Source organism: Ostrea edulis, chromosome 5 (genome assembly GCF_947568905.1).
Source record: "Ostrea edulis chromosome 5, xbOstEdul1.1, whole genome shotgun sequence".
Taxonomy (NCBI): Eukaryota; Metazoa; Mollusca; class Bivalvia; order Ostreida; family Ostreidae; genus Ostrea; species Ostrea edulis.
Window position 1 is genome coordinate 86,675,351 of NC_079168.1, and position 23,670 is coordinate 86,699,020.

General features: G+C 34.5%; 2 protein-coding genes across 5 annotated transcripts in view; one reads left to right on the top strand and one right to left on the bottom strand.

The window, feature by feature from the left end:
* The window catches only part of LOC125651891 (solute carrier family 12 member 3-like), a 66,253-nt gene extending 54,889 nt beyond the window's left edge, over positions 1–11,364 (top strand). For all 4 annotated transcript variants that reach the window (XM_056166615.1, XM_056166616.1, XM_056166617.1 and 1 more), the window contains 3 exons: positions 2,677–2,794; positions 3,482–3,549; positions 3,942–11,364. In XM_056166615.1, coding sequence (XP_056022590.1) covers positions 2,677–2,794; positions 3,482–3,549; positions 3,942–4,077 — 322 coding nt within the window. In that variant the 3' untranslated portion in view covers positions 4,078–11,364. The remainder of the gene's footprint in view (positions 1–2,676; positions 2,795–3,481; positions 3,550–3,941) is intronic.
* Positions 11,365–16,210: 4,846 nt separating this feature from the next.
* LOC125651899 (neuronal acetylcholine receptor subunit alpha-10-like) overlaps positions 16,211–23,670 on the bottom strand; it is a 19,281-nt gene continuing 11,821 nt past the window's right edge. The window contains exons 5-8 of the mRNA XM_056166619.1: positions 21,295–21,487; positions 18,370–18,712; positions 17,373–17,560; positions 16,211–17,118 (exon numbers count right to left, since the gene is read on the bottom strand). Of these exons, the coding sequence (XP_056022594.1) occupies positions 16,843–17,118; positions 17,373–17,560; positions 18,370–18,712; positions 21,295–21,487 (1,000 nt within the window). The 3' untranslated portion in view covers positions 16,211–16,842. The remainder of the gene's footprint in view (positions 17,119–17,372; positions 17,561–18,369; positions 18,713–21,294; positions 21,488–23,670) is intronic.

The window sequence follows — 23,670 nt, forward strand, 5'->3', positions numbered from 1 at the left end:
GGTATGTAAATAATTTTTATCAAGATAAAAATATGAAAATACTTGTACTTTATATATAATTTTAAAATACATAAACAATGCAATATGTCTAGATATTTGTGTACAATAATCATTTGTGTGGTAGTCCATGATAATCGTCGGACTTGTTTAAAAAACACTACATTACGCCCCCCAGAAAAATACCAATCTTCTTAGGACGCGCCTATAAGTCGGACATAGAGTTTTGGACCAAAAATTTACTCCCAAAAATCCGACTTATAGGCAAGTATATACGGTATGTGCACAACCATTCCATTTGTCTCGTGGTAGGTTCTACGATGATTGGGGCAGTTGACAAATACATTTAAAGGTTGCCACTTTCTTCTGGAACACAGAAATATTATGTCACAAGCATCAATACACAGAAAAGGTCACATGGTACACAAAATTTACAGCAGCTGATAGTAGTTTATATGAACAGATATGTTTTAGTTTCTCTTTGTTGACTCATGGCTATTCTACTGGACAATTTCAGAGATAATTTCTAATTTTAAGATGAATTATCTTTGATCTATTATCACATTTACCTATACTTACCTGTTTTCAAGACACATGCTGAATTTAGGTTCATTGATTATTCTCTGTACAGACCAATTATGTATAATTAAGGCTTCTGATCCTTGGTTGTTAACATAGTTATTGGGGGGGGGAGGGGTGTGTGTGTGTATAATTAAGGCTTCTGATCCCTGGTTGTTGGCATTGTTATTGGGGGGTAGGGGTGTGTGTATATTTATACCCCCCGCAACAAGTTGTGGGGGGGTATACTGGAATCGGGTTATCCGTCTGTCTGTCCGTCTGTAGACGCAATGGTTTCCGGGCTCTAAAGCATTATCCTTTCCACCTACTGTCACCATATCATATATATGGACTACCCATGGGATGAAGATGTTCCCTATCGATTTTGGGGTCAAAAGGTCAAAGGTCAAGTGCACTGGACATCGAAGTAGCAATATGGTTTCCGGGCTCTAAAGTGTTATCCTTTCCACCTACAGTCACCATATCATACATATGGACTACCCATGGGATGAAGATGTTCCCTATCGATTTTGGGGTCAAAAGGTCACGTGCACTGGACATCGAAGTAGCAATATGGTTTCCATTTAAATTCTTTAACGGCTTTTTTCATCGCATGGAGATGCTGTGTTCCTAGATACCTTTTGGATCATAATACTGAAGTTTTACCTATTACCAACACCCTTTGGGAGATTGGGGTAAGCGGGGGGTATTCTTAGTGAGCATTGCTCACAGTACCTCTTGTTATGGCTTCTGATCCCTGGTTGTTGGCATTGTTACTGGGGGGTGGGTGGGTGTGTGTGTGTGTATTTATGGCTTCTGATCCCAGGTTGTTGGCATTGTTACTGGGGTGTGTGTGTGTGTGTGTATTTATGGCTTCTGATCCCAGGTTGTTGGCATTGTTATTGGGGGGGGGGGGGGGGGGGGGGGGGGGGGGGGGGTGTGTGTGTATATTTAAGGCTTCTGATCCCTGGTTGTTGGCATTGTTATTGGGGTGAGGGGTGTGTGTGTGTATATTTATTATGGCTTCTGATCCCTGGTTGTTGGCATTGTTATTGGGGGGGGGGGGGGTGTAATTAAGGCTTCTGATCCCTGGTTGTTGGCATTGTTATTGGGGGTGTGTGTGTATATTTAAGGCTTCTGATCCCAGGTTGTTGGCATTGTTATTGGGTGGGTGGGTGTGTGTGTATATTTATGGCTTCTGATCCCTGGTTGTTGGCATTGTTATTGGGGGGGGGGGGGGGGGTGTATATATTTATGGCTTCTGATCCCTGGTTGTTGGCATTGTTATTGGGGGAGGTATACATGTAATTTGACCTTCTGTATCTGAAAACGAATGGCAATAGATAAGTTTCGTATTATATTGGTGTTTTTAGCATGTATGGATATCCGTTCTACACTGTTTGATGTTGATATGTAGGGGTGGCGATATACCAAGGCGACTGTATAATTTCTTTGGATATGTTAATAAACCATACTCAAAATCATTTCCAATCAAAGATGCTTCACGGATCATGCAAACTTAATAAATATTTGTTTGATATCACTAGCCATTTTGTTTCATTTCTGTTGGAAATGATGCCTGTAGAAAAATATTTGAACAGCAGTATGAAGATTTACATATACCTCAACTCGTGGAACGTGAATGAATATTTACATATACCTCAACTCGTAGAACGTGAATAAATATTAACATGTACCTCAACTCGTGGAACGTGAATAGATATTTACATATACCTCAACTCGTGGAATGTGAATAAATATTTACATATACCTCAACTCGTAGAACGTGAATAAATATTAACATGTACCTCAACTCGTGGAACGTGAATAGATATTTACATTACCTCAACTCGTAGAACGTGAATAAATATAAACATGTACTTCCAACTCGTGGAATGTGAATAAATATTTACATATACATACCTCAACTCGTGGAACGTGAATAGATATTTACATATACTTCAACTTGTGGAACGTGAATAAATATTTACATATACCTCAACTCGTGGAACATCAATATTTACATATACCTCAACTTGTGAAACGTCAATAGATATTTACATATACCTCAACTCGTGGAATGTGAATAAATATTCAGTACTAAGTCTCTTTGTTTTGCAGCATGAAGAATTTTGAGAAGTTATTAGAGGGGTGGATGCTAGATGAAGAGAAGGGAGAAACATCAGAGAAATTTCCCTGGAAGATCACGGAAGAACAGAAGCTGTTACTGAAAGATAAGGTCAGTCACTCAATATCAACACACACAGAGTGTAAAAGTTGGTCACAGGGCACTCAGAGGACCAGGAACTTAATAGTTTTACATCTGTAAAAATAAAGTCAGTCACTCAGTATCAACACACACAGAGTGTAAAAGTAGGTCACAGGGCACTCAGAGGACCAGGAACTTAATAGTTTTACATCTGTAGTCTTTATTTGCAGTCAGAGACTTAATGCAAATGCATTTTTAGAAAAATAACACATGTAGGTTATTTTGTTGACTAAATGAGTTACCTCTCTTTGCTCCTGTCCTTCATCATTTCATCTGTGAAGTCTTTATAAGATACCAGTTTGTAATACATTTATCAGTAAATACTGCGCATTGGGCATTAACAAATAAGATGTTGAACCATAATCAGCTTACTTAAGTCATTTGTGACAGTAAGATGTCTTTCGCATCGATGTGGAGTATTTAAAAGTGGATAGTATTTTACCTCTATTGGTGAAAAATGACTGAAGGCTATTAGAAATATATCACAAAAGCAGTAAGTTTGTGTTTTGAATTTTATGTATGTGTAATGAGGGTCTTGTCCCAAAAATCTGTATGAAAAATATTTATTCATCGTCAAGATAAGCTTTAAACATGTTTATTCATGAGATTTAGTGTGATATTGAGTTGTAAGTTATGATTAATTTTGTGTCATTGTAGACCAAGAGAAATATCCGTCTGAGAGAACTTCTGTTACAGCATTCAAAAGATGCAGCATTAATTGTAATGTAAGTATCTTATCACCACCACAGTCAACCAGATACCTCAGTGTGGTTGTAATGTAAGTATCTTATCACCACCACAGTCAACCAGATACCTCAGTGTGGTTTATCATTGCTATACAATCATCAGTATATTTATGATATTATGTAGTTTGATATTTTCTTTATTGTCATGTTCTACTATGTGATGTTACAAGGAACAATACAGTCTGCCTTTGTTGTTAGATGGCACATTGATATCACTGTTAATGGATGCCTTTGTTGTTAGATGGCACATTGATATCACTGTTAATGGATGCCTTTGTAGTTAGATGGCACATTGATATCACTGTTAATGGATGCCTTTGTAGTTAGATGGCACATTGATATCACTGTTAATGTATGCCTTTGTGTTGTAGGACCTTGCCTATGCCAAGGAAGAGCACATGTCCAGCTGGTCTATTCATGGCTTGGTTAGAAACCCTCACTAAAGACTTGCCTCCTATATTACTTCTGAGAGGGAACCAGTCAAGTGTACTCACATTCTACTCATAGTCTCCTAGTTCCCTGCCCATGCTAATAATCACAGTGTAGATGCTACATGTATGTGTATGCTATTAAAGGTGTGCAAAACAGTATGGCTAATGGAAGCAGATTCCATGTCTTAATGATGCTCAGGTCGTGTTTTTTTTTACATTGATTGTTGAAGTGAGATTTTTAAATGATGGTCTAGGGTGAGTAATTACGCTAATGTTCACAAGTACATGTGCAATTAGTAAAGTGACCAAAGTATTATGGTGAATGTTGTCAACTTGCTGGACTTGTTTTAAAATTACACAGCTAACTGTGTAACATCTCGATTTATTGACTTTAAATCCTTATTCAAGACTGAATATAATTTTTCTCTCTCTTTACGTATAACCAATTAAATTTTGTTGGATTATGATAAGTTAAAACTTCTTGTTTTTTTTTTGGAAAATTAAAAGTTTTAATTTTTTTATTTAAACATCAATGATGAAATAACACAGTCAAATGTCATTCACTTAATTTAGAACTTTCATCTAATTTTTGTGTTTACTAGAAATTTACTAAATTTGTTGTAGCTGCTCCAAACAAAATGGGACTATAGTACATGTATATATCTCCTTAGGATCTGATTGCTTTTTAGATCACACCTGAGTTACTCAGGTAACCTATTGCTATTGGTCTGTGTCTGTCATTGTTCGTCGTGTATTCAACAATTTGAACATTTTTAACTTGATTTCTTTTCAAATTTGGTATGCAGCATCCCTGGGACAAGGGGGATTTAAATTGTTTCATTTTAAACTTCAGGATTCCTTCATCCACAGTCTAAGGAGTGGGACAAAAACTGCCATAAATTGACCAATTATCAGAAATAATCTTCTCTACAATCACACATGTGTAAGAAAACAAATTGGGTAGTCATGCAGAGTAGGAAGGTTCTACCAAAATTGTCAATTTTAAGGTTTGGGTCCTGACTCCAGGATTAACCATTTTTTTGAAGAATTTATCAATGTGTAAACTCTGGACATTTTACTCACAAACTAAATAAAAGTGCAAAGCACTTTTGTGTGAAGTTTGTGAGTAAAATGTCCTGAGTTTACACATCGATAAATTCTTCAAAAAGAATGTTTGATTCTTATAATTCCAATTAGTTCCCTGTATTATCAATTTAAAAAAATTAAATAGTTTCCCCGCACTATGTTATTTGTTTTCAGGCGCGTATGTATACATAGCGTTTTTAGATTTATTAATGTGTAAATTCTCATTTAGTGTTATTTTTGTCCAATCAAAACAATTGTAATAAATAACATCGGAATTATTATGTATAATGCTTATGTGTAAAACATTAAAATAACATCTCCTTTAATGCTATTTATGCTAAATTGAAACCAAATGGATATTAAGAAGGGGCAGGTAGCCCTTTAATTTACCTTAATTGTAAATTGCATGATGTCACAGGATAAGGAGCTTTGGTACCAGGATGATGCCAAATTGGTCAGTTATTAGATGTTTATCATTTGAAAGACTTCTTTTAATTTTAATGATACTATATGAATAGTAAATGCATATTAAGGAAAAGCAGAAAGGGGTGTGCCAAAATTGTGAATTGTGCAATCCCAGGGTTCTGACTGTAGGACAGGTCCAAAACAGTGATATAATATTAATGTAGCATATATATATATATATATGTGTGTGTGTGTGTGTGTGTACTGTCCTTCATCAATATGGGCACTTTTGGGGGCATTTAGGTATGTTTTAAGAACATATCTTGTTTTATACTTATGCTGAATATTAGATTTTAGCTTAGATATGCAGAACAAGAAGATCTTAGCCCTTAAGGCTTGTGATACTTCTAGCTAATACTCAGGTGACTGTTTAGGCTTGTAGGCTTGTTCTTTGCAAAAATTGATACTATTACTCTCTTGTCAGATTTCGTGTTGCATCCAACTGACAACTGAGTTTTGTGTTTCCATGTATTTGAAGTAGTTAATTCACATGTATAAACTGCTCAATGTCCTGTATGGTAATTGTACCCTGATACTTTAGTCACTACACCCTCAACTTTGCATGGCCAGCAGAAGGTTGTGATAAAATTCTCATGTAACATTTTGTATTATATTCATCAAGTCATCTATTCACTGTGTTCAGGTGAAGCATGTTAGAAATTAAGTGAAGTGGTTCATCACAACAAGTAGATGGAAATGGTCAAACTATTTCACACGAAATCAGACTTTTAAAGGACTAGGTTCATTAATGGTCTTATTTGGCCTTAATTGTGATGATTGTAGGTTATGGCAATTTAGAACAACTACATAAATGACCCAATTGTAGGTATGATTTTGTTGTTAAATGGTTTAGATAAACAAATCTGATACAGATATTAAAAGACAGTCACTGTATTTTTCTAGCCTTTTTCAATTTGGGGTCAGAAAATGTTTGCGCCATGTGTTAACTACATTGAAATTGAGATATGTGGAATTTTATATTATTTTTATGTTGTAAGTATAGGTGACTCGAGATGGTTTGAACTTCAATCTCTTGAAGTTGTAATCTCCCAGTCCAGATTTGATTGCCTATATAAATAAGGAAATTTACTTTCGTTTTTTTTTTTTTTAACTTTCAATCTTTTGAGAATCTTGATCTTTCAAAGTAAAAATTTAGATCGGTTAAAATTTACTTTTAAAACCTAAGTTTATACATGTACAAGTCGCTCCTTACCAAAATAGCAAATAATGGAATGGACCTTACCCATAAGGTCATCATTAACATTTAAGAAAACAAGGATTGACCACTTGGTAATTAGCCTCACCGCACCACTAGATATCCCAGTCTGTGGGTTAGTTGGTCTGTTCAATAATCAGCTACAATTATCAATTAACCTTATAAAGTTTTGAAGGCAAACAATGATTGAGAAACAACCTTAACTTTTTTGCTGCAACAAAGAATGAATGAATGTTTAGTTTCTTTATTCATAATCAGATGAAGCAAAGATTTAAAATCAGAAGTGTTTATTCCTGGGAAAACAAAATTATAAATGTTACCAACCATACCTGTTATATCCGGTTAGTGTAAAAGTTCAAAATGGACTCTGGTCTCATGGACTTCCTAGTTTTCTTAAGTCACTTGAAGGTGAAATGTTTTGGTGCATGCATGGAAGCAATGATTTTTAGGGTAAGACATACTGTCTTCAAATATAAAGGGAAGTAAAAAATTGCTTCTTTTTTTCTTTCTTTTTTTTTGTTATCTCGTATTCCAAAAATGGAAATTGGTCTGATGGGGTAGGGGGATTTTAATTCTAACTTATGATATTTAACATGGAAATCACCTAATTTTGCAGAAATCAAAGAATGTACTTTTAAAACAAGGACCAGAAATCAATGTTATTGCACCTAGTTTTTTGAGATGTATGGAATTTTAGGAAAAGATAAAAAGAAATTGAAATGATGGAAGAAATAAATAAAGGAATCTGAAATGTTCTGGATAATTTTTATCCATTGTTTATTGTATACTAAGGACTTTTATAAATATAATTAAATCTTAATTTGAAATGCTGAAAGTTTGATATTGCCATGAGATAAACATGTTGTGGTGAACCACACTGTAAAAGAGGTCTTGCATGACTTCTCTAACATGCTAAAGAGTCTGTAGAGTTACAAATTATTTTTTAATAGACATCACTATACTGTTAATTTGTTGACAAATATGTCTCAATTTTATTGAATTTAAACTTGTTGAGAACTACATTTCTATGAAGAATTTCAGGATAATTTTCTTGTTTCTGCATACAGACATACATGTATTCTTTGTTGAATAATTTTTGGGATTGTTATAGTTTTATATTTTTAATGATTAATTTTGTACAAGTTGTCACAATTGTCTCACAGTGTGTGAAATTTAACCGTGCAATTTATTGATATTGTTTTGCCTAGTGATGTGGCATTGCTGATATTTATACAAACATTTGAATCTCATGCTGATGTCTGCTAATGCAAAACAAAAGCAGCTATGCCAAAAGTTTTATTCCAGGGAAAATTTATTCTAACAGCAATACTTAAATATGACACAATAATTTGATATATCAATTGAAATCTGTCTTAAGTGAAATTTGAAATAAATGTCTAATTGTATGTGCTGGGGTAGTTTTATGCTGGATTTACTTTGATTCAGAGAGGCGATAACACAAGCTTTGTAATCTCTGGCATTATAATGTAGGGCATTGAGAGGACACATTTCATTGTACATGTAATCGACAGAGGATGCTTACTCCTCCTAGGCACCTGATCTGCAGAACCATATTGAAAACTAGCGTTATCACTAAATATGTAATCCTGGATAAATAAAGGCTTTATTATTATTATATCCCACCTCTGGTATATCCAGGGGCCCATGTTTGCCCAACTCTATTTTGTATTGCTTATAGGAGTTATGAGATTGATCACTGTTTGTTATCTTCACCATTCATGTAGTTCTTTAAATCTTCCCAGAAGTTAACCAATCATCTAAGTTAAAAATGTTGCATTATAACTTGAAGCAGAGATACGTCTAACATTTGTCTTTCTCTGTTCAGCACATTCCTGGTAGCAAAATATAAAATTGATTAATTTGTTACTTGCCTATTTTTCATACATTAATGTCACATGTACTACGTATTATAGGATCAGATAATAATATTTTTATGGTCTGACTGAGAAAATGTTGTTGAAATAAATATGGAGGGAAAAACTTGTGGATTTTAGACTAAAATAAGTACACATTGCCAAGGAATGTGTGGAATTTACCCTTAAAATACACATTGAAAAATAAGTACATGTATGTGAAAGTTACTCTAAAATTGGTACACATTGGAAAAATATGTGCAAAATCTACTCTAGGGTATTGGAAAGAATGGTACAGTTTTACTAGGTGTAAATACATGTTTATTCTTACCATGGTAATGGTGTAAATAACTGTAACATGTATGTTTACTTACTTATTTTCATTGTGTTCTTAGGTGAGACATTAAGCCTTTTAGTGGGTAATACATGTACATTGTAGCATACAGAAATACCCTAAAGATTGCTTTATTCTCTCAATAAGGAAAAAGTAAATTCATGTATTTTTTATTTGAAGGTAGAAAGTTGAACCATATTGTAAATCAAACCAAAGAAAATCTTACCAGAGTGGCAGTTCTTTATATTGTGTAACATTAAATAAGTATTTTTAAAAAATGTGTAAATTGATGTTTATCTAATATTGAGTCTAGATGACATGCTGTTTGTGAACAATATTTTGGGAATCGGTTTTCCATTTGCAAGTATGGTTTACAAAATTATAAACTAGTGTAACTCCTTTAGAACCCAAATTTTTATGATATGGGATAAATGTTTTGTACATTTTGTGGCATTCAAATATTTCTTATATTGATAACAAACTTGTTTCTGACACCAAGAAAAATTTTTCTATGATATATTATTGAGTCTTTAAATTTTCTATTATCCAGATTTATGTCAGTAAGTAAAACATGGTCATAATGAAACTATGAGACCTGCGGAAAACAGTTTGTTATAACCAAACTTCGTTATATCCAATATGATTTTTGTTATTTTTCTCTCATAGGGGAATAAATATCATTTTGCATTAAGCCTGAATTCGTTATAAGCTGTTTGTTATAAGTGTGTTTTACTGGACATGAATGTCTGAAGAAAAACATGAATAGGCTTTTCTTGTGCAACTGTTTGCAGGTTATGGGAAAATGTGTGCGTTTGTGTGTTGGTATAGTTCAGTATGAAATATAAAATTCATATACACAAAGCCAAAAAATTATACTTTTACATGATGATATGTTTCAATTTTTAGTTAATGCTAATATGTCAACACCAAAAAATTGGGGTTTTTTATGTAGATCATTTCAATTTTTTTTCTTTCTTTCTTTCTTGTTTGTTTTTTTTTTTTAAATTTGTTTTTTTGTAATTAAAGTCAGTTTTAGGGACTCCAAATACACTGACCCATTTTTTTCCAGGGGAGGGGGGGGGAGGGCAATGAATTAATACAACTAAGCTAAAAAAAATAGAGTATCAATGCTAGTATATATAAAAATCTTTAAAAATTCTGATTTTTCAATGCAGAAGATAAAAGAAATGTAAAAGTCTCCACTCACTATCATAAGCTAGATATTCTATCATATAGTGTCTGGTTAGTTACACCTCCGGACTACCAGTGTGTTTACTCAATAGGCATTTAAAAACAAACACTTTAAAGCATGAAAGAGAGGCAGATCACTCCTTGCCATAAACTCTTCTGTATTTACGATGTGCAGTGTATTGGGAGTTCTTAAGCATGTGTTTTTATTTTTACGTTATTTTGAATTGCAATACAATGATGTACAATTTTTAGTCATTATAACTCGAATGAGCTTCTCTGAACAAAGTTAGTCTGTTGTCCTTTGGTCATCAGTAAATTTTTCACATTCTCGACTTATTAAACTTTGCACAAATCATCCTAAGGTAAAGAGGATACATTTATTTTGAAAGACCATGCCATTTACAACCAAAGGGAGATAATTAAGGATTAGGGTGGGATGTGTAAAGATTCCTCTACTTGAGAACCACTTGACCAGAAAAGCCAGATTCAAGATATGATCCACTGGATGGGCCAGTTTTTAATTCATTGGAAAATTCTTTTAAAAATCTCAGCCAACCTCAAAAGTACAATGTATGCAACCATACAATATCCACGGAAAAGTACAGCCTTGTGATTAGGAAACAATCTGTTTAGGGTTAGCAAGTGCGCGTGGTTGTAATTTTACACAGACGTGAAAACGTTACATTTTGTATGTCTGCAGTTAATATGATGTTTTGATTTGAAGTTGGGTTAAATATGAACTTTGATAACTGCAATACTCAGTCAAATTTACTTTTACTGGAAATTGAAGCATAACGCTTGTCAAAACATGATATTCTTCCATTGCATTTTTAAAGATTATTGACATAAAAAAAAACTACAATTATGTACATTTAAAAACTGAAAATAATAACTGAATATCCATATTGAATAATTTGTTAGGAGTAATCTTTGAAACAAATAAATTATATGTGGTACACATTAAAATGTTGATTTACTTTTAAAACCTTACAAGACTATTACGATGGTATGTAAAATATAAACGGTAAAATAAGTTTAATTATGTGGTGAGCGATGTGGCCCATGGGTCTCTTGTTATGAAATAATGTGATTGGAAAAAAAACATGTGTTCATGGATAATAGAATCTCATATTTTATTATTACCAGGTTTGGTAGGAGCACCATTTATAATTTTGGTAAATAAACGATTTAAATGATTATAGTATAGTTGTGTTATACTTGGATACAATTTGAGGTTTAATTTACATGTAATAATTAGTCTACAGACACTTGTCACCACGTGAAAATGACGTCATATGTGTAAGTAATCAGTCGGACGCAGTAACTAAAAACTGTCAACTGAAGTGATTTCATTGAATCGCAAGTGCGTCCTCCACGTTAAGAGCTTCTAAAATAGTCACCTGCGGATTCTTATATTTTAGACGGATTAGTTTTAAAATTTTGCTTTTCTATACTAAAGAAAGAAGGAAAACGAGTACCATTGCAGAAAATAGGTGTGATTTTATACACAATATTGAGTATTAAAGCAGGATGTTTTTATTCTTTTGTTCTCTCAAACCAAAACTGGTTGATTCATAATGATGCGGTACATATGCTTAAGAATCTGTCAGGGGTGAAGTGCATATATAAGTTCCATTCGGGGAAAAAAATTCACTTGTGAAGAGACGTCGTCAGTTTTAGGTGAAGTGACACAAATTTGACCTTTGCATGGTGCTCAGGGTCATAGTTGTTGAGGTCATATCCGAAAGACCCGTGACTTTCACTTTTAGTGCCCATCGCTTGGCGAAGAAACTTTACTACCTGTGTTAAACGTCTAGATTTAACGCGGCGCCGGGATTCCGATAGGCTTCCAAACTTAATTCTACTAGCCGGGAGCAAGCTTAATTCTACTAGCCAGGAGTAAGCTTAATTCTACTAGCCGGGAGCAAACTTAATTCTACTAGCCGGGAGCAAGCTTCCAAACTTAATTCTACTAGCCGGAAGCAAGCTTACGAACTTAATTCTACTAGCCAGGAGCAAGCTCCCAAACTTAATTCTACTAGCCGGGAGCAAGACCCTGTGGACAGTATTTTATTATGATAGTTCATAATAGGATTGGACAGCAGGCACTGCCTATACAAGTCCTCTCCGTAGAAGGTACAAGGTCACACAAACTTTAGAATATATAAATAGTGTTACACAAAGGATAAATGATTTGAACATTGTAATAACATAGGTAATTTATGACATGGCAGCTTGTAATCAATTCTGCTATAATATTGTATGGAATTAATAAATATTTTGCACTTTAATTGTAGGTATAAACATAATCAGAAGATACAAAATATGAAAAACAAAAGGGAAACATGAAAAGAAAAGAAAATCGGATATTGGTTCTATGACAAAATGTGAAATTGGTTAAACAAATCTCTTTGTGGACAGAATAAATTCATGCACAATTTCAAATACTGCAATATTTTGGTTGAATGTAAGATTGTTATATGTATCTCCATTCAAAATAAGTTCAATGGTTAACAGTATTAACAGTAACGGCAATTGCACATTACTCAAACTTTGGATTAGTCTGTCTTTGTAAATTGTATTTTGGATAATTCATGAAGAAGTGAAATACAGTTTCAGGAATATTTCCACACAGATCACATATTTTATTTTCCCTCAGAAAATGATTAAATAGATCAGCATGTAAATTGCTAGCATTGTTTAGCAGTTGACAGTGAAGTATATTTGTTTTTCGATTTCCAAAATTATAATATGTCCTAGGTTTTCGACAATAAAGTTTTTTTTAATGCTGATAATGTTGGAAGACTTCTAATTTCAAGAGATAAGTCATTCCATTGTTATATAGTTGAGGGAATAAAGCTATTCTTATATGAGGCAGATTTAGCTAATGGAATATTAAACTTAAGAGAGTCCTGATTTCTTAGAGGGTAAGAATTCTGAGGTGGGAAACATGATTGCACCAAGTCTTGTAAATATTGGGGTGTTAATCCATAAACTATTTTATAAAATAATAAAAGTTTATGTATTTTTCTTCTAGTTGCTAGAAAATTCCACCCAAGTTCATCATGCAGTATTGATCTTGATAAATTTATTCTTAAACCAGTTATTAGCTCTTGTGAGCCGAAGGCTCAAAGAGCTAATCATGACCATATGTGTGGCGTGCGGTGTGCGCCAACTTTTTGGAAAAAGGCCTATATCTCAAGAACCCCTTGGCCAATTTTTGTCAAATTTGTCACAGGGTATCCTTGGCCCAAGGGCTTTCATTTGTACACACAAAAATAGTGGTTGCTAAAAAATCTTCTTCTCAAGAACAACTGGGCAAATTATCACCAAACTTATGCATAAGGATGAGGATAGGTTGTAGATATAAAAAAAATGTTCAAGGTATTATCCTGGGGCAAAGGGTGTGGTCTCAAGGTCACTTCAAAGTTGACCTTAAATTTTGTTTTGTTAAAACTTTGATATTTTGCTTAATATAAGGACTAAGATCATCAAATTTTTTCAGTTGATGCATCTTAGAACCTAATATCATGTTGTCTCAAAAGTAGGTCATGGTGACCTACTTTTTGAATTTCGCAGGTAATTATTATTAAATGGATTTTGATGCATATCTTGGACACTTTTGAGCCTATGATCATCAAAGTTGTCAGTTGATGGATCATGGACCTTGAACTGCGTCATTTGAAAAGTATGTCACCATGATATACTTTCTGAATTTTATGGCTAATCATTTATGAATACATTTTAGGTTATTTCAGATACCAAGAGGTTTAGAATCATCAAACCTTGTAAGTTGATGCGTCTAGAGGCCTCGAAACATATTTATATTTTTAAAAAGTAGGTCACAGTGACATACTTTTTTAATTTTGCAGACATTCAAATTTCACATTTTCAATTTTAGATGCATATTTTGGACACTATGAAAGCTAGGATCATCAAACTTTGTCAGTTGATGCATCTTGAGTCTTCATAGTTTGTTGACCAAAAAAAAAAAAGGTTACCGTGACCTACTTTTGAAATTTGACGGCTATATTTTAATATTTCAGATACTATTTCACTTACAATTATCAAACTTTGTCAGTTGATGGGTCTTGAGTCTTCAGAATGTGTCGACCAAAAAGTAGGTCACTGTGACCTACTTTTGGAATTTGACGTTTATATCTGAATATTTCAGATACTATTTGACTTCAGTTATCAAACTTTGTCAGTTGATGCATCTTGAGTCTTTGGAGATGAATCTTGGTTAGTGAGAAGTTTTGCCTGTTCTACAATGTATCAGGAGAGCGATTCTAGGCCCATGGGCCTCTTGTTATTCTTGCAGCTGCAATTTGAACATCTTCCAGTAATTTGACATCTCTTTCTGAGCAATTATCCCAAACAATATTCGAGTACCGGATGTACAAAAGCAAAGTAAATTTTTATCAATGAATCCCTTTTAAGGATATGTTTCAATATTCTTAATATATTCAATCTAGTGCATGCTTTCGCATAAATATTAAGTATGTGTGTTCTCCAATCACCATCCTGTTGGAAATTTAATCCTAAATGCATACGAGTTTTAACCTTTTCTATTACTGGCCCATCTCTACCAAATGAAACTGCAGGATAACTTATATTTTTCCTGCTAAAATCTAGGTTTACAGTTTTTTCTGGGGTTAAACTCAATAGCCCATTTATTAGACCATTTATCAATTTCCCCAAGATCATTTAATAATGAATTTACAGATTTACAATGTAACAGTATCATCACCAACTATTACATATATAGATGTATCGTCAGCAAAAAGTCTCACATAATTTGTTAAATCGGCAATTACCCCGGTATATCATTAATATATGATACGAATAAGAAGGGTCTCAATACTGATCCTTGAAGCACCCCTGAGTTGGTAGCTATTGAGGTTGATGTAAAACCATCTAACACTACTTTTTGAGTTCTATCAGACAAATCGTTATCAACCAACTTAATTAATTTTTCAGCTATACCATAATGTTTTAATTTGAAAAGAATGCCCTTGTGCCATACTCTGTCAAGTGCTTTAGAGATATCACAGAGGACAAATTGAACATCTTTACCTTTATCTAGGTTTGATATTATTGTGTTGTATATTTCAAGCAATTGGTTAGTGGCGGAATCACGATCTTGAAATCCAGATTGATATATATTAATTATATTGTTATCTAGACAATAATTATTGATATGTTTAAATATTATTTTTTCCAAGATTTTTACATACAACAGACGTTAGTGAAATAGGCCGGTAATTATTAACATGATGATCATTTCCCTTATTTTTAAATACAGGAGTGATATATGCTTTATATTTGATAAAGACATGAACTTATTAAAGTTAAAACATTTTATCTGACAACAATATCTTTCATCCAAAAACTTATCTAATGAAAGATCTTCATTACAACATTTTGACCATTACTAGTACACACTCTGAGGTGTTCTTCGTTTTATGCTATCGTATCGATTCAATAGGTAAAAGACGACTTGTAATTATTCTTTTAGTAGATGTGATAAGTATTATTATATGATTGAATAATTCCGACCTTTCGGATTGATTTGGATCTAACAAATAAGAAAAAAAATTATACTCCTATGTGAATACATTTTATTTTTCCAATATTGGACTAAAAATAAATTCGCTAACTGATACAATTTTTTTTGGGGGGGGGGGGGGGTCGCCCAATGAAGCTCGCGTCTCGAATAACCTTCGATGGGATCTTGCACTTTACCTGTAAATGAAGAGATGGCCGATCAGGTATCGTTTCAGAAGCTCCAGAAGCTGGTTTCGATGTTAATTACCTGTATTCAATTAGGTAATAAAACAATTATTACATAACGTCCCATACCAAATTCGCTTTTAACAAGTATTTCTATCACCTGTGAGTTTAACCCTTTTATTCTGCAACCTTGATATCCCATATGCTCATGCTCAAAATCTGAGAGTGGAGTACACAAATAGAAATGTGGGCCCATCATTTCTTCAAAGAATTTAAGGTTTTGTTTAATTTGTTGATGTGTATCTATAACTTTGAAAATATTTTGTATTTGAGTCATCCATCGGAAAAACGTTCATAGAAGAAACAGTACACTATTCGAAAGTAAATCTTAATAACGAAAATGGAAGGCGTAATAATGCGAAGGTAAAGGTGTTATAACGTTAAACAAACGCAAATCAAATTAAAGACGTTATAAAGCTAATCAAATCAATTAAAGGCGTTAAACTCGAATCAAAACAAAAACGAGACAGAGTCTGTGAGTTTCCATTCTGGTTTCCGTGACGGGAAAGAAGAAGTGGAGAAAATGTAGGAAGATAATTCTGTATAAGAAATGTGTCAAGCATTTTGTTGTGCCATGTCAAAACCAATGTTGAAACTGCAAGCTGTGTTTATTGGTTTCCACGTGTTTCCTCTCTTTCGTATTCCTTTTAAAACTTGACACAGTGCTTCATTGAATTATATTTGTAGCAAATACTAAATAGAACGATACACTCCAACAAGTCACAAGTTTCACTGTAGCATATACATGACTGTATTATCTCATATCGTGATGCAGCTATTCCGATTTGTCATTGTTTAACTGTAATTTTCAAGGAAATGGAAAAGTAACACTCACAATAAAAAGCTAAAATATAACTGTACATCCACTAACATAAACACATATCACATCCCAAACTGAGAGAAAACAATTCCAGTGCCCATCGTTCCTATAATTACAAATATGTAGAACGACAGCCTGTCTATTACTAGAGCTAACTTCCTCCAGTCCTCCTGATATACTCTTTTTGGTGCCGTGCTCTCAGGATCTTGTTGCGGGGTTTCTTTTTCTGCCGTCACCACAGGCTGATCTAGTTCCAGCACGTGTAAACTTCCTTTAGTTTTTCTTCTTACTGGGCTAACTTTATGGGTTGCACTTTTAACAACAATGGTATTTTGATTCTACAACAAATCATATACATCACAGCTTAACTGACAACAAGCCAAAACTCCATAAAAATATTTAGCACATGAATGACCATATATTTTTCTTTCACAATTACATGCTTACAATACACATTTCTTTCTAGCCTAATGCTTACTGCTCACGCGTTCTACAAACTCAAAACTGACACATAATCTTTGCCGCATATGTACATACTAGTCATACATGTAGTTCAGTAAATTTGATATACGTCCTGGTTTCATTTACTTACAAATTCCTCCACGGGTGTGTTTTTACTGTTCTCCAGGTAAACACAGGTGATACAGGACAATTTAACCACTCCAAACTTGTACAACCAGTCTGGCATGCGTCTGTTACCTTGGTAATGGACTGCTAAGACAATCACTGCCATTAGACAAGCTAGGCCAACCAAGAACAACGAGAAGTTGAAGTAAGTTGCTGTAAAGATAAATAATGGATCTTTACTTTCACCTATAAGAAGCAAATTGACGAAAGCTTGTAAAGGGTTATGCTATTAAGAATAAATGATGTTCATGATAAAGTACATACGCTACATACAAACATGGGAATCCAACAATTTTACATTGACAACATTCCGAGGTTTAGTATTGGCAAAAGTATAGTAAACATGCTTATAACGAATTCATGCTTATTGCGAAATGGATATGTATCCCATTATGAGAGTAAAGTAACGAAAACTGTATTAAACATAACAAAGTAAAAACCGTGTTTTACTGTATACTAATAGTGTTGGCATTTAAGAGATAAATTTCATTTTTACATGAGAGTGAACTGTGACGCTTCACACCGTCATACGTCATCAAGCTTTTATTTCTTACATTTACATTTTAATGTCCGTCGGATGGGACGTTAAACGGTGTCCCGTGTCAAGGATCGCAACCTCCTTGGCACGCAAAAGATCGTTTCCCTGATTTTAGAAAAAGAGTAGGCTTACTGGGGGCCGTCAGGGAAACTCAAACACCCATAACCAGACATATTTCAATTAGTTAACCGCCGTAAAATGGCTGAAATGTTTGCCAAAACGGCGTCAAATCATAATCAATCAATCAACTTTCATTTCTGCCGGAATTCTCGGTCATTGAGGCAGATATCCTATATTTAATACGATTCATACACACATTGTTCACAAAGAGAACACATTCATGAGGAAATGGCTATCATATCGATTTGTAAAGATATCAAAGGCAAAAACACTGGGAATGTAAATATCAGAAAATGTATCTTACCAATGATTGGTGTAGCGTCGGCTGACGGCGGAAGTTTGTCTGCCACCAGAAGCTGGAAGACAGCCAAGGACAACATGACAGTTATCTGAAGGGAAACTTTCTCCCCCGACTCCACAGGAAGGAAATACCCAAGAGCCGCCATGACAGTGATTAACATGGAGGGTATGATCAAATTGACCAGGTAAAAGTTGGGTTTCCTCTTCAGCACGAGATAATACGTGACGTCAGGATACGGTTCCGGACAACAACCGTAGTACAAAACATGCCTCTCTGCCTTCATGGAGACGTAAGTCCACTCCACGTTAGCAACAGCCGACGAAAAGTCGCCCTCGGGATTCTTGTACTGAAAGAACATTTTCCAAATTTGATAACATATTTATCAGTATCAAAAAGGGTACACTGCTCAGGACCAACGTACATGTATACCAACTACTTCTAGAGGCACGAGGAGTGACAAGGGCTATTTTTGCCTTCCACCATGATAGTTTCGGGAAAACTGAAAATTCTATTGGCAGCTATAGGAATACATCTACTACTTTCCACCATTGCGTTTATAACGACTGTATAGTGACTGTCCTGTTAGCTGCTCGTGTGACAACATTTATGACATAATTAGCATCCAGCCTGACATTTGACAACAATACATATTTCTGTCTAATTCTATTCTATTCAAGTTCTAATAAATGAAAATTGGACAGCTTGAATAAGTTGAACCCCCGTGGGTTTGGCCGGGTATTACAACTCCCTACATCCGCGCATATGCATTAGAACTTTTCCAAACCCGCCCCTCAGAAATCCAGTCCTCCCTAAATATCAGCCAATTTTTAAAGTTCCGGCAGAAATCTTAAAATTTCCTTACAAGTAAATTCTCACGAAACCGGTCAGCCCTGAAAACCGGACACTTGCAACTTTTGAAAAATACATATCCATATTCAGACCCCCATTCGAAAGCCAAATATTTCTATCAAATACGTTTCTCTGTTGTTTTTGTGCAGGGAAATTGATATTCAACTTTGATTTTTTCAGCAATAAAAATCACTGATTCGTGCATGGAAACTGTATATTTTAGTGACGCTATGCGCACAGTTAAAAGTTTATTTCTTGATAAATATCAACAAAACCGGATTCGGATTTCAAATCCAGATATGGGAATGATGTATTTTGTTATAATAAAACAATCAAACATAAAACCTAATTTTTTATGTTCGTAATGCAGCATTACATAGCAACCAATGCGGATTTTAGAATGTGACTCGTTTGACGAAAACCTTACTGTCATGTAAATAGAGGGGGGAAAGCCTTCCTCCCTCCTTGTTTATGTTACTTATTCACGACCACAAATCGTGCAAAACCATTTCTGAAGACAGACCAGTAACGGTAGACAAGTGTTTAAAGTGCTCGTTTTTATGGAGCGCCAAATTAACATAAACTCAAATAATTGAAGATATCTTCAATTATTTGAAGATATCATCAAATCATTTGATGCGCGCAACAATTGAATTAAAGATCTCTTCAAATAATTAATGATATCTTCAATTCTGAATTATTGCGTGCATTAATTGAATTGATGAGAGCATTAATTCTTCAGCTGATTTGATGCGCGCTTTAATTGAATTAATGATCTCTTCAAATGAATTAATGATATCAACAATTGAATTGATGCGCGCTACAATTCAATTGTAGAGAGCAATAATTGATATAATGCGCGCATTAAATCAATTGATGAGAGCAATAATTGAATTGATGCGCGCATTAATTCATTTGATGAGAGCAATAATTGATTTAATGCGCGCATTAATTCAATTATTGCTCTCTTCAATTGAATTAATGATATCTTTAATTCATTTGATGAGACCAATAATTCTTTTAGAGAGAGCAACTATATAATTAAAGATATCTTCAATTCAACATATCCACAATTGAATTAATGATATCTTTAATTGAATTGTTGCTCTCTTTAAAAGAATTGATGCGCGCATTAATTCCTTATACAAAAGCATTGTAAATGATTTAAAGATATCTTCAATTGAATTAAAGAGATCATCAAATTATTTATACCAGCTCTAAATTCATTATTGCGAGCAATATTTCTACTAAATTGATGCTCTCATCAAATGAATTGAAGAGAGCAATAATTGAATTAATGCGCGCATCAAATCTATTATTGCTCTCATTAATTGAATTAATGCGTGCATCCATTGAATTGAAGAGAGCAATAATTGAATTAATGCGCGCATTAAATCAATTATTGCTCTCATTAATTCAATTGATGCGAGCATTAACTCAATTGATGAGAGCAATAATTGAATTGAAGCGCGCATTAATTCATTTAATGAGAGCAATAATTGATTTAATGCGCGCATTAATTCAATTAAAGAGAGCAATAATTGAATTGATGATATCTTCAAATAATTGAAGATATCTTCAATTATTTGAGTTTATGTTAATTTGGCGCTCCATACGTTTTGTGACCAGAAAGTCCTGGGTTTGATTCTCGACCCCGGCGCCGTGCCCAAATTAAGACGTTTCACAAAGGTATCCTTCGCCAAGTACCCGGCAACTGAGGTGCGAGTCACGGGTCTTCAACTTTGAACGGTAGGCGTGGCACGATAAGAATACCCATTACTATGACTGTAATTGTCATGCGCATGTCACGATTTGCAAAACTTCACTTAAAATTGGTGACGTCTCTATAGGAGGGGAAAATTCTCCAATGGGATGTAATACAATATAGAAAAAATATATATAATTAATAAAATAAAAATACAAATCGCGGATTTTAAAATCCGCATTCGGTTTCAAAATCCCAATCAATCATCCCAGATTGCGGATTTGGTTTCATTGTCATCATAGGCGACTTTAGCAGAGAGGGTACAATGTATCAATGGTTATTGCAAAACTGCAGTTGTAACCACGCGATGTTACCTGTAAGTCCATATCATTGCCATGGTAGGCCCAAGAACCAAACAATAACTTGCAGCTTTGTTCGTCGTATGGAAACTTTTCCACATTCACGGTACAAATGCTCTCCAACACAGACGGGAAGTTATAGTAGACGGTGCCGTCAGGATATATGTTGGGGCGGTACTCCTTAAGACCAATGAACTCGCTGGACACACTAAAATGGCAGTGTATAACAAAATTAATACATGTACAGTACTGATAAACAATTACTTGCAGGAAATATTTGATATTTTGAGTTTTAAAAGCTTAGTACCGTTTGTCTCGTCTCTTAACTTTCTATATTAACATATACACAAGGAACACTCTCCTAAAGTTCTTTGGACATAAAATACTTGAAAACCAGATCTTCATATTTTATCGACCACAGTTTCGAGACACATCACATTCCATTTTTGTGTGTGTGTGTGTGTGTGTGTGTGTGGAGTTCACCCCGACTCGAGAGTCATTTTTAACATAAACTACAACTAAAACTTAAGTCGTGAGTGTGTATGTATAAAGTCCTAATGCCCATTTGTAGTCAAGAAGATTGCTATTCTCCAGAGATATATTTTAAATGTCAATATATTTAATTATCTGAAACGCTTCACTTTTAACTTAATCCCGACCTGGCGAATAATGATTTAAACAAACAAGATTCTACATCTACAGATTTTCCCAAATGACTTTGTACCATACTGTTTTTGTCTACAGGTCAGACCAGTCGCACTAGTTCAGTGATAGAGCGTTCTCTTCGTAACCGGGAAGCCATCAGTTCGAGCCGCGCTCGTGCTATGGCCGCGTCAGACCTAAGACGTAAACAGTCATGTATTTAGTGACTGCTCCTTTGCCAAGCGCTCGGGATTTAGAAGTGAGAATCACAGGTATTTTGGATATGACCTTGAAATCGGAGGTCCCATGTCGCGGCAGGCGTTGACACGTTAAAGAACCGTCGCTGGCCAGATAGCTGAGTCGGTAGAACACTTGGCAAGAGATTCAAGAGGGTCGGTGGCGAATCCCGGTCTGGTCCGTTTCATTTTCTCCTTTCTTGTTACAAAACAAACAACCAACGGTACCAAACAATCTTCAGGTCCGAGTCGTAATTAGCAAATCTTCCCCGCGTGTTCTATGACTATGAGATCATGTGAAATTCTGACACACCCTAGCCCTATATGTACATGTATGTGTTTATAACGGCTATCAATCGTCTCTATGAGGCGATGCTTCTGTATCTGTGATGTCATTTCCGGTCAATACATTCCCTCATCTGAACTCTTTCACCAGAGGGCTCGGAACTCTGGGTAGAAAATGATTCAAACTCTCTACATTGAAGAATTACCTTTGTCAAGTTGAGGTAAAAATAGTGAATTGATCTTACAGAAAGACGACAGACATGCAATTTATTCATGCTTCGGAATGAAAAAGTAATAATTTTTTTGTTCCGATGCAGACAGACCGATCGTGAATTAGCGTCAGTGTTCTCGGAAATCTGAATGAATCCTTCCCACGTGCTCTGTGATGTCGAGACCACAGCAATTAAAAGCTCACCTCGAACATCATTAATATTCCATAGACTTATGGGTCCAGTGGGCTAGGTTTAAATTAATTTCACAATGTATGGCTTATTATTGTGTGTATATCAATCATTGTATATACAAATGACACTATAATAAATGGTGTACTTACTTATTTATTAATGACGAAAATAAAGCATAAACTTTCTGGTTGTAGGCAAACAATGGAGACAATACGCCAGACTGCTCAGTCTCATTATAGGAAAACATTGAGGCACCCAGGCTTGGTACGAATTAGTGTTCATGATATATACCAATGCCGACGTTCAAATTTGATGAACAGTTACATGTAAATGCAATTGAAATAAAGAACTGGCAGCCAGTCAGTTCAATATGGTCGTATCTTGATAATAGAAATAAAAATTGATCATAACCTGACAAAGGGGTTACTTGTGACACTAGGAATGTTTGTGGTGTAATATCTATACTGCTACATTGCATATTATATTATGTAAAACCATCCCCCAAAGACTGGCTTCATTCTAGAAAATTGACTAGATTATATCAGTTTTCAGAAAAAAAATATTTAGCGGAAGAGAAATATACTTTTTCAGTTGAATAGAAGAAAATTAAAATTTCATAAACAAGAGGCCTGTGGGCCACATCGCTCACCTGAGTCACATTGGGCCTGTCATTGTTCAGCTGTTGTGATTTTTAAAAGATTTTTTATTAATCTTTATTCCCGTGAATTTTTTTACCCCATATTGTGACCCAAACCTAGCTCTAAAGGATCACAGCATAACTGAAAATGAATTCACATAACACAGAGATGCCTCAACACCAATAT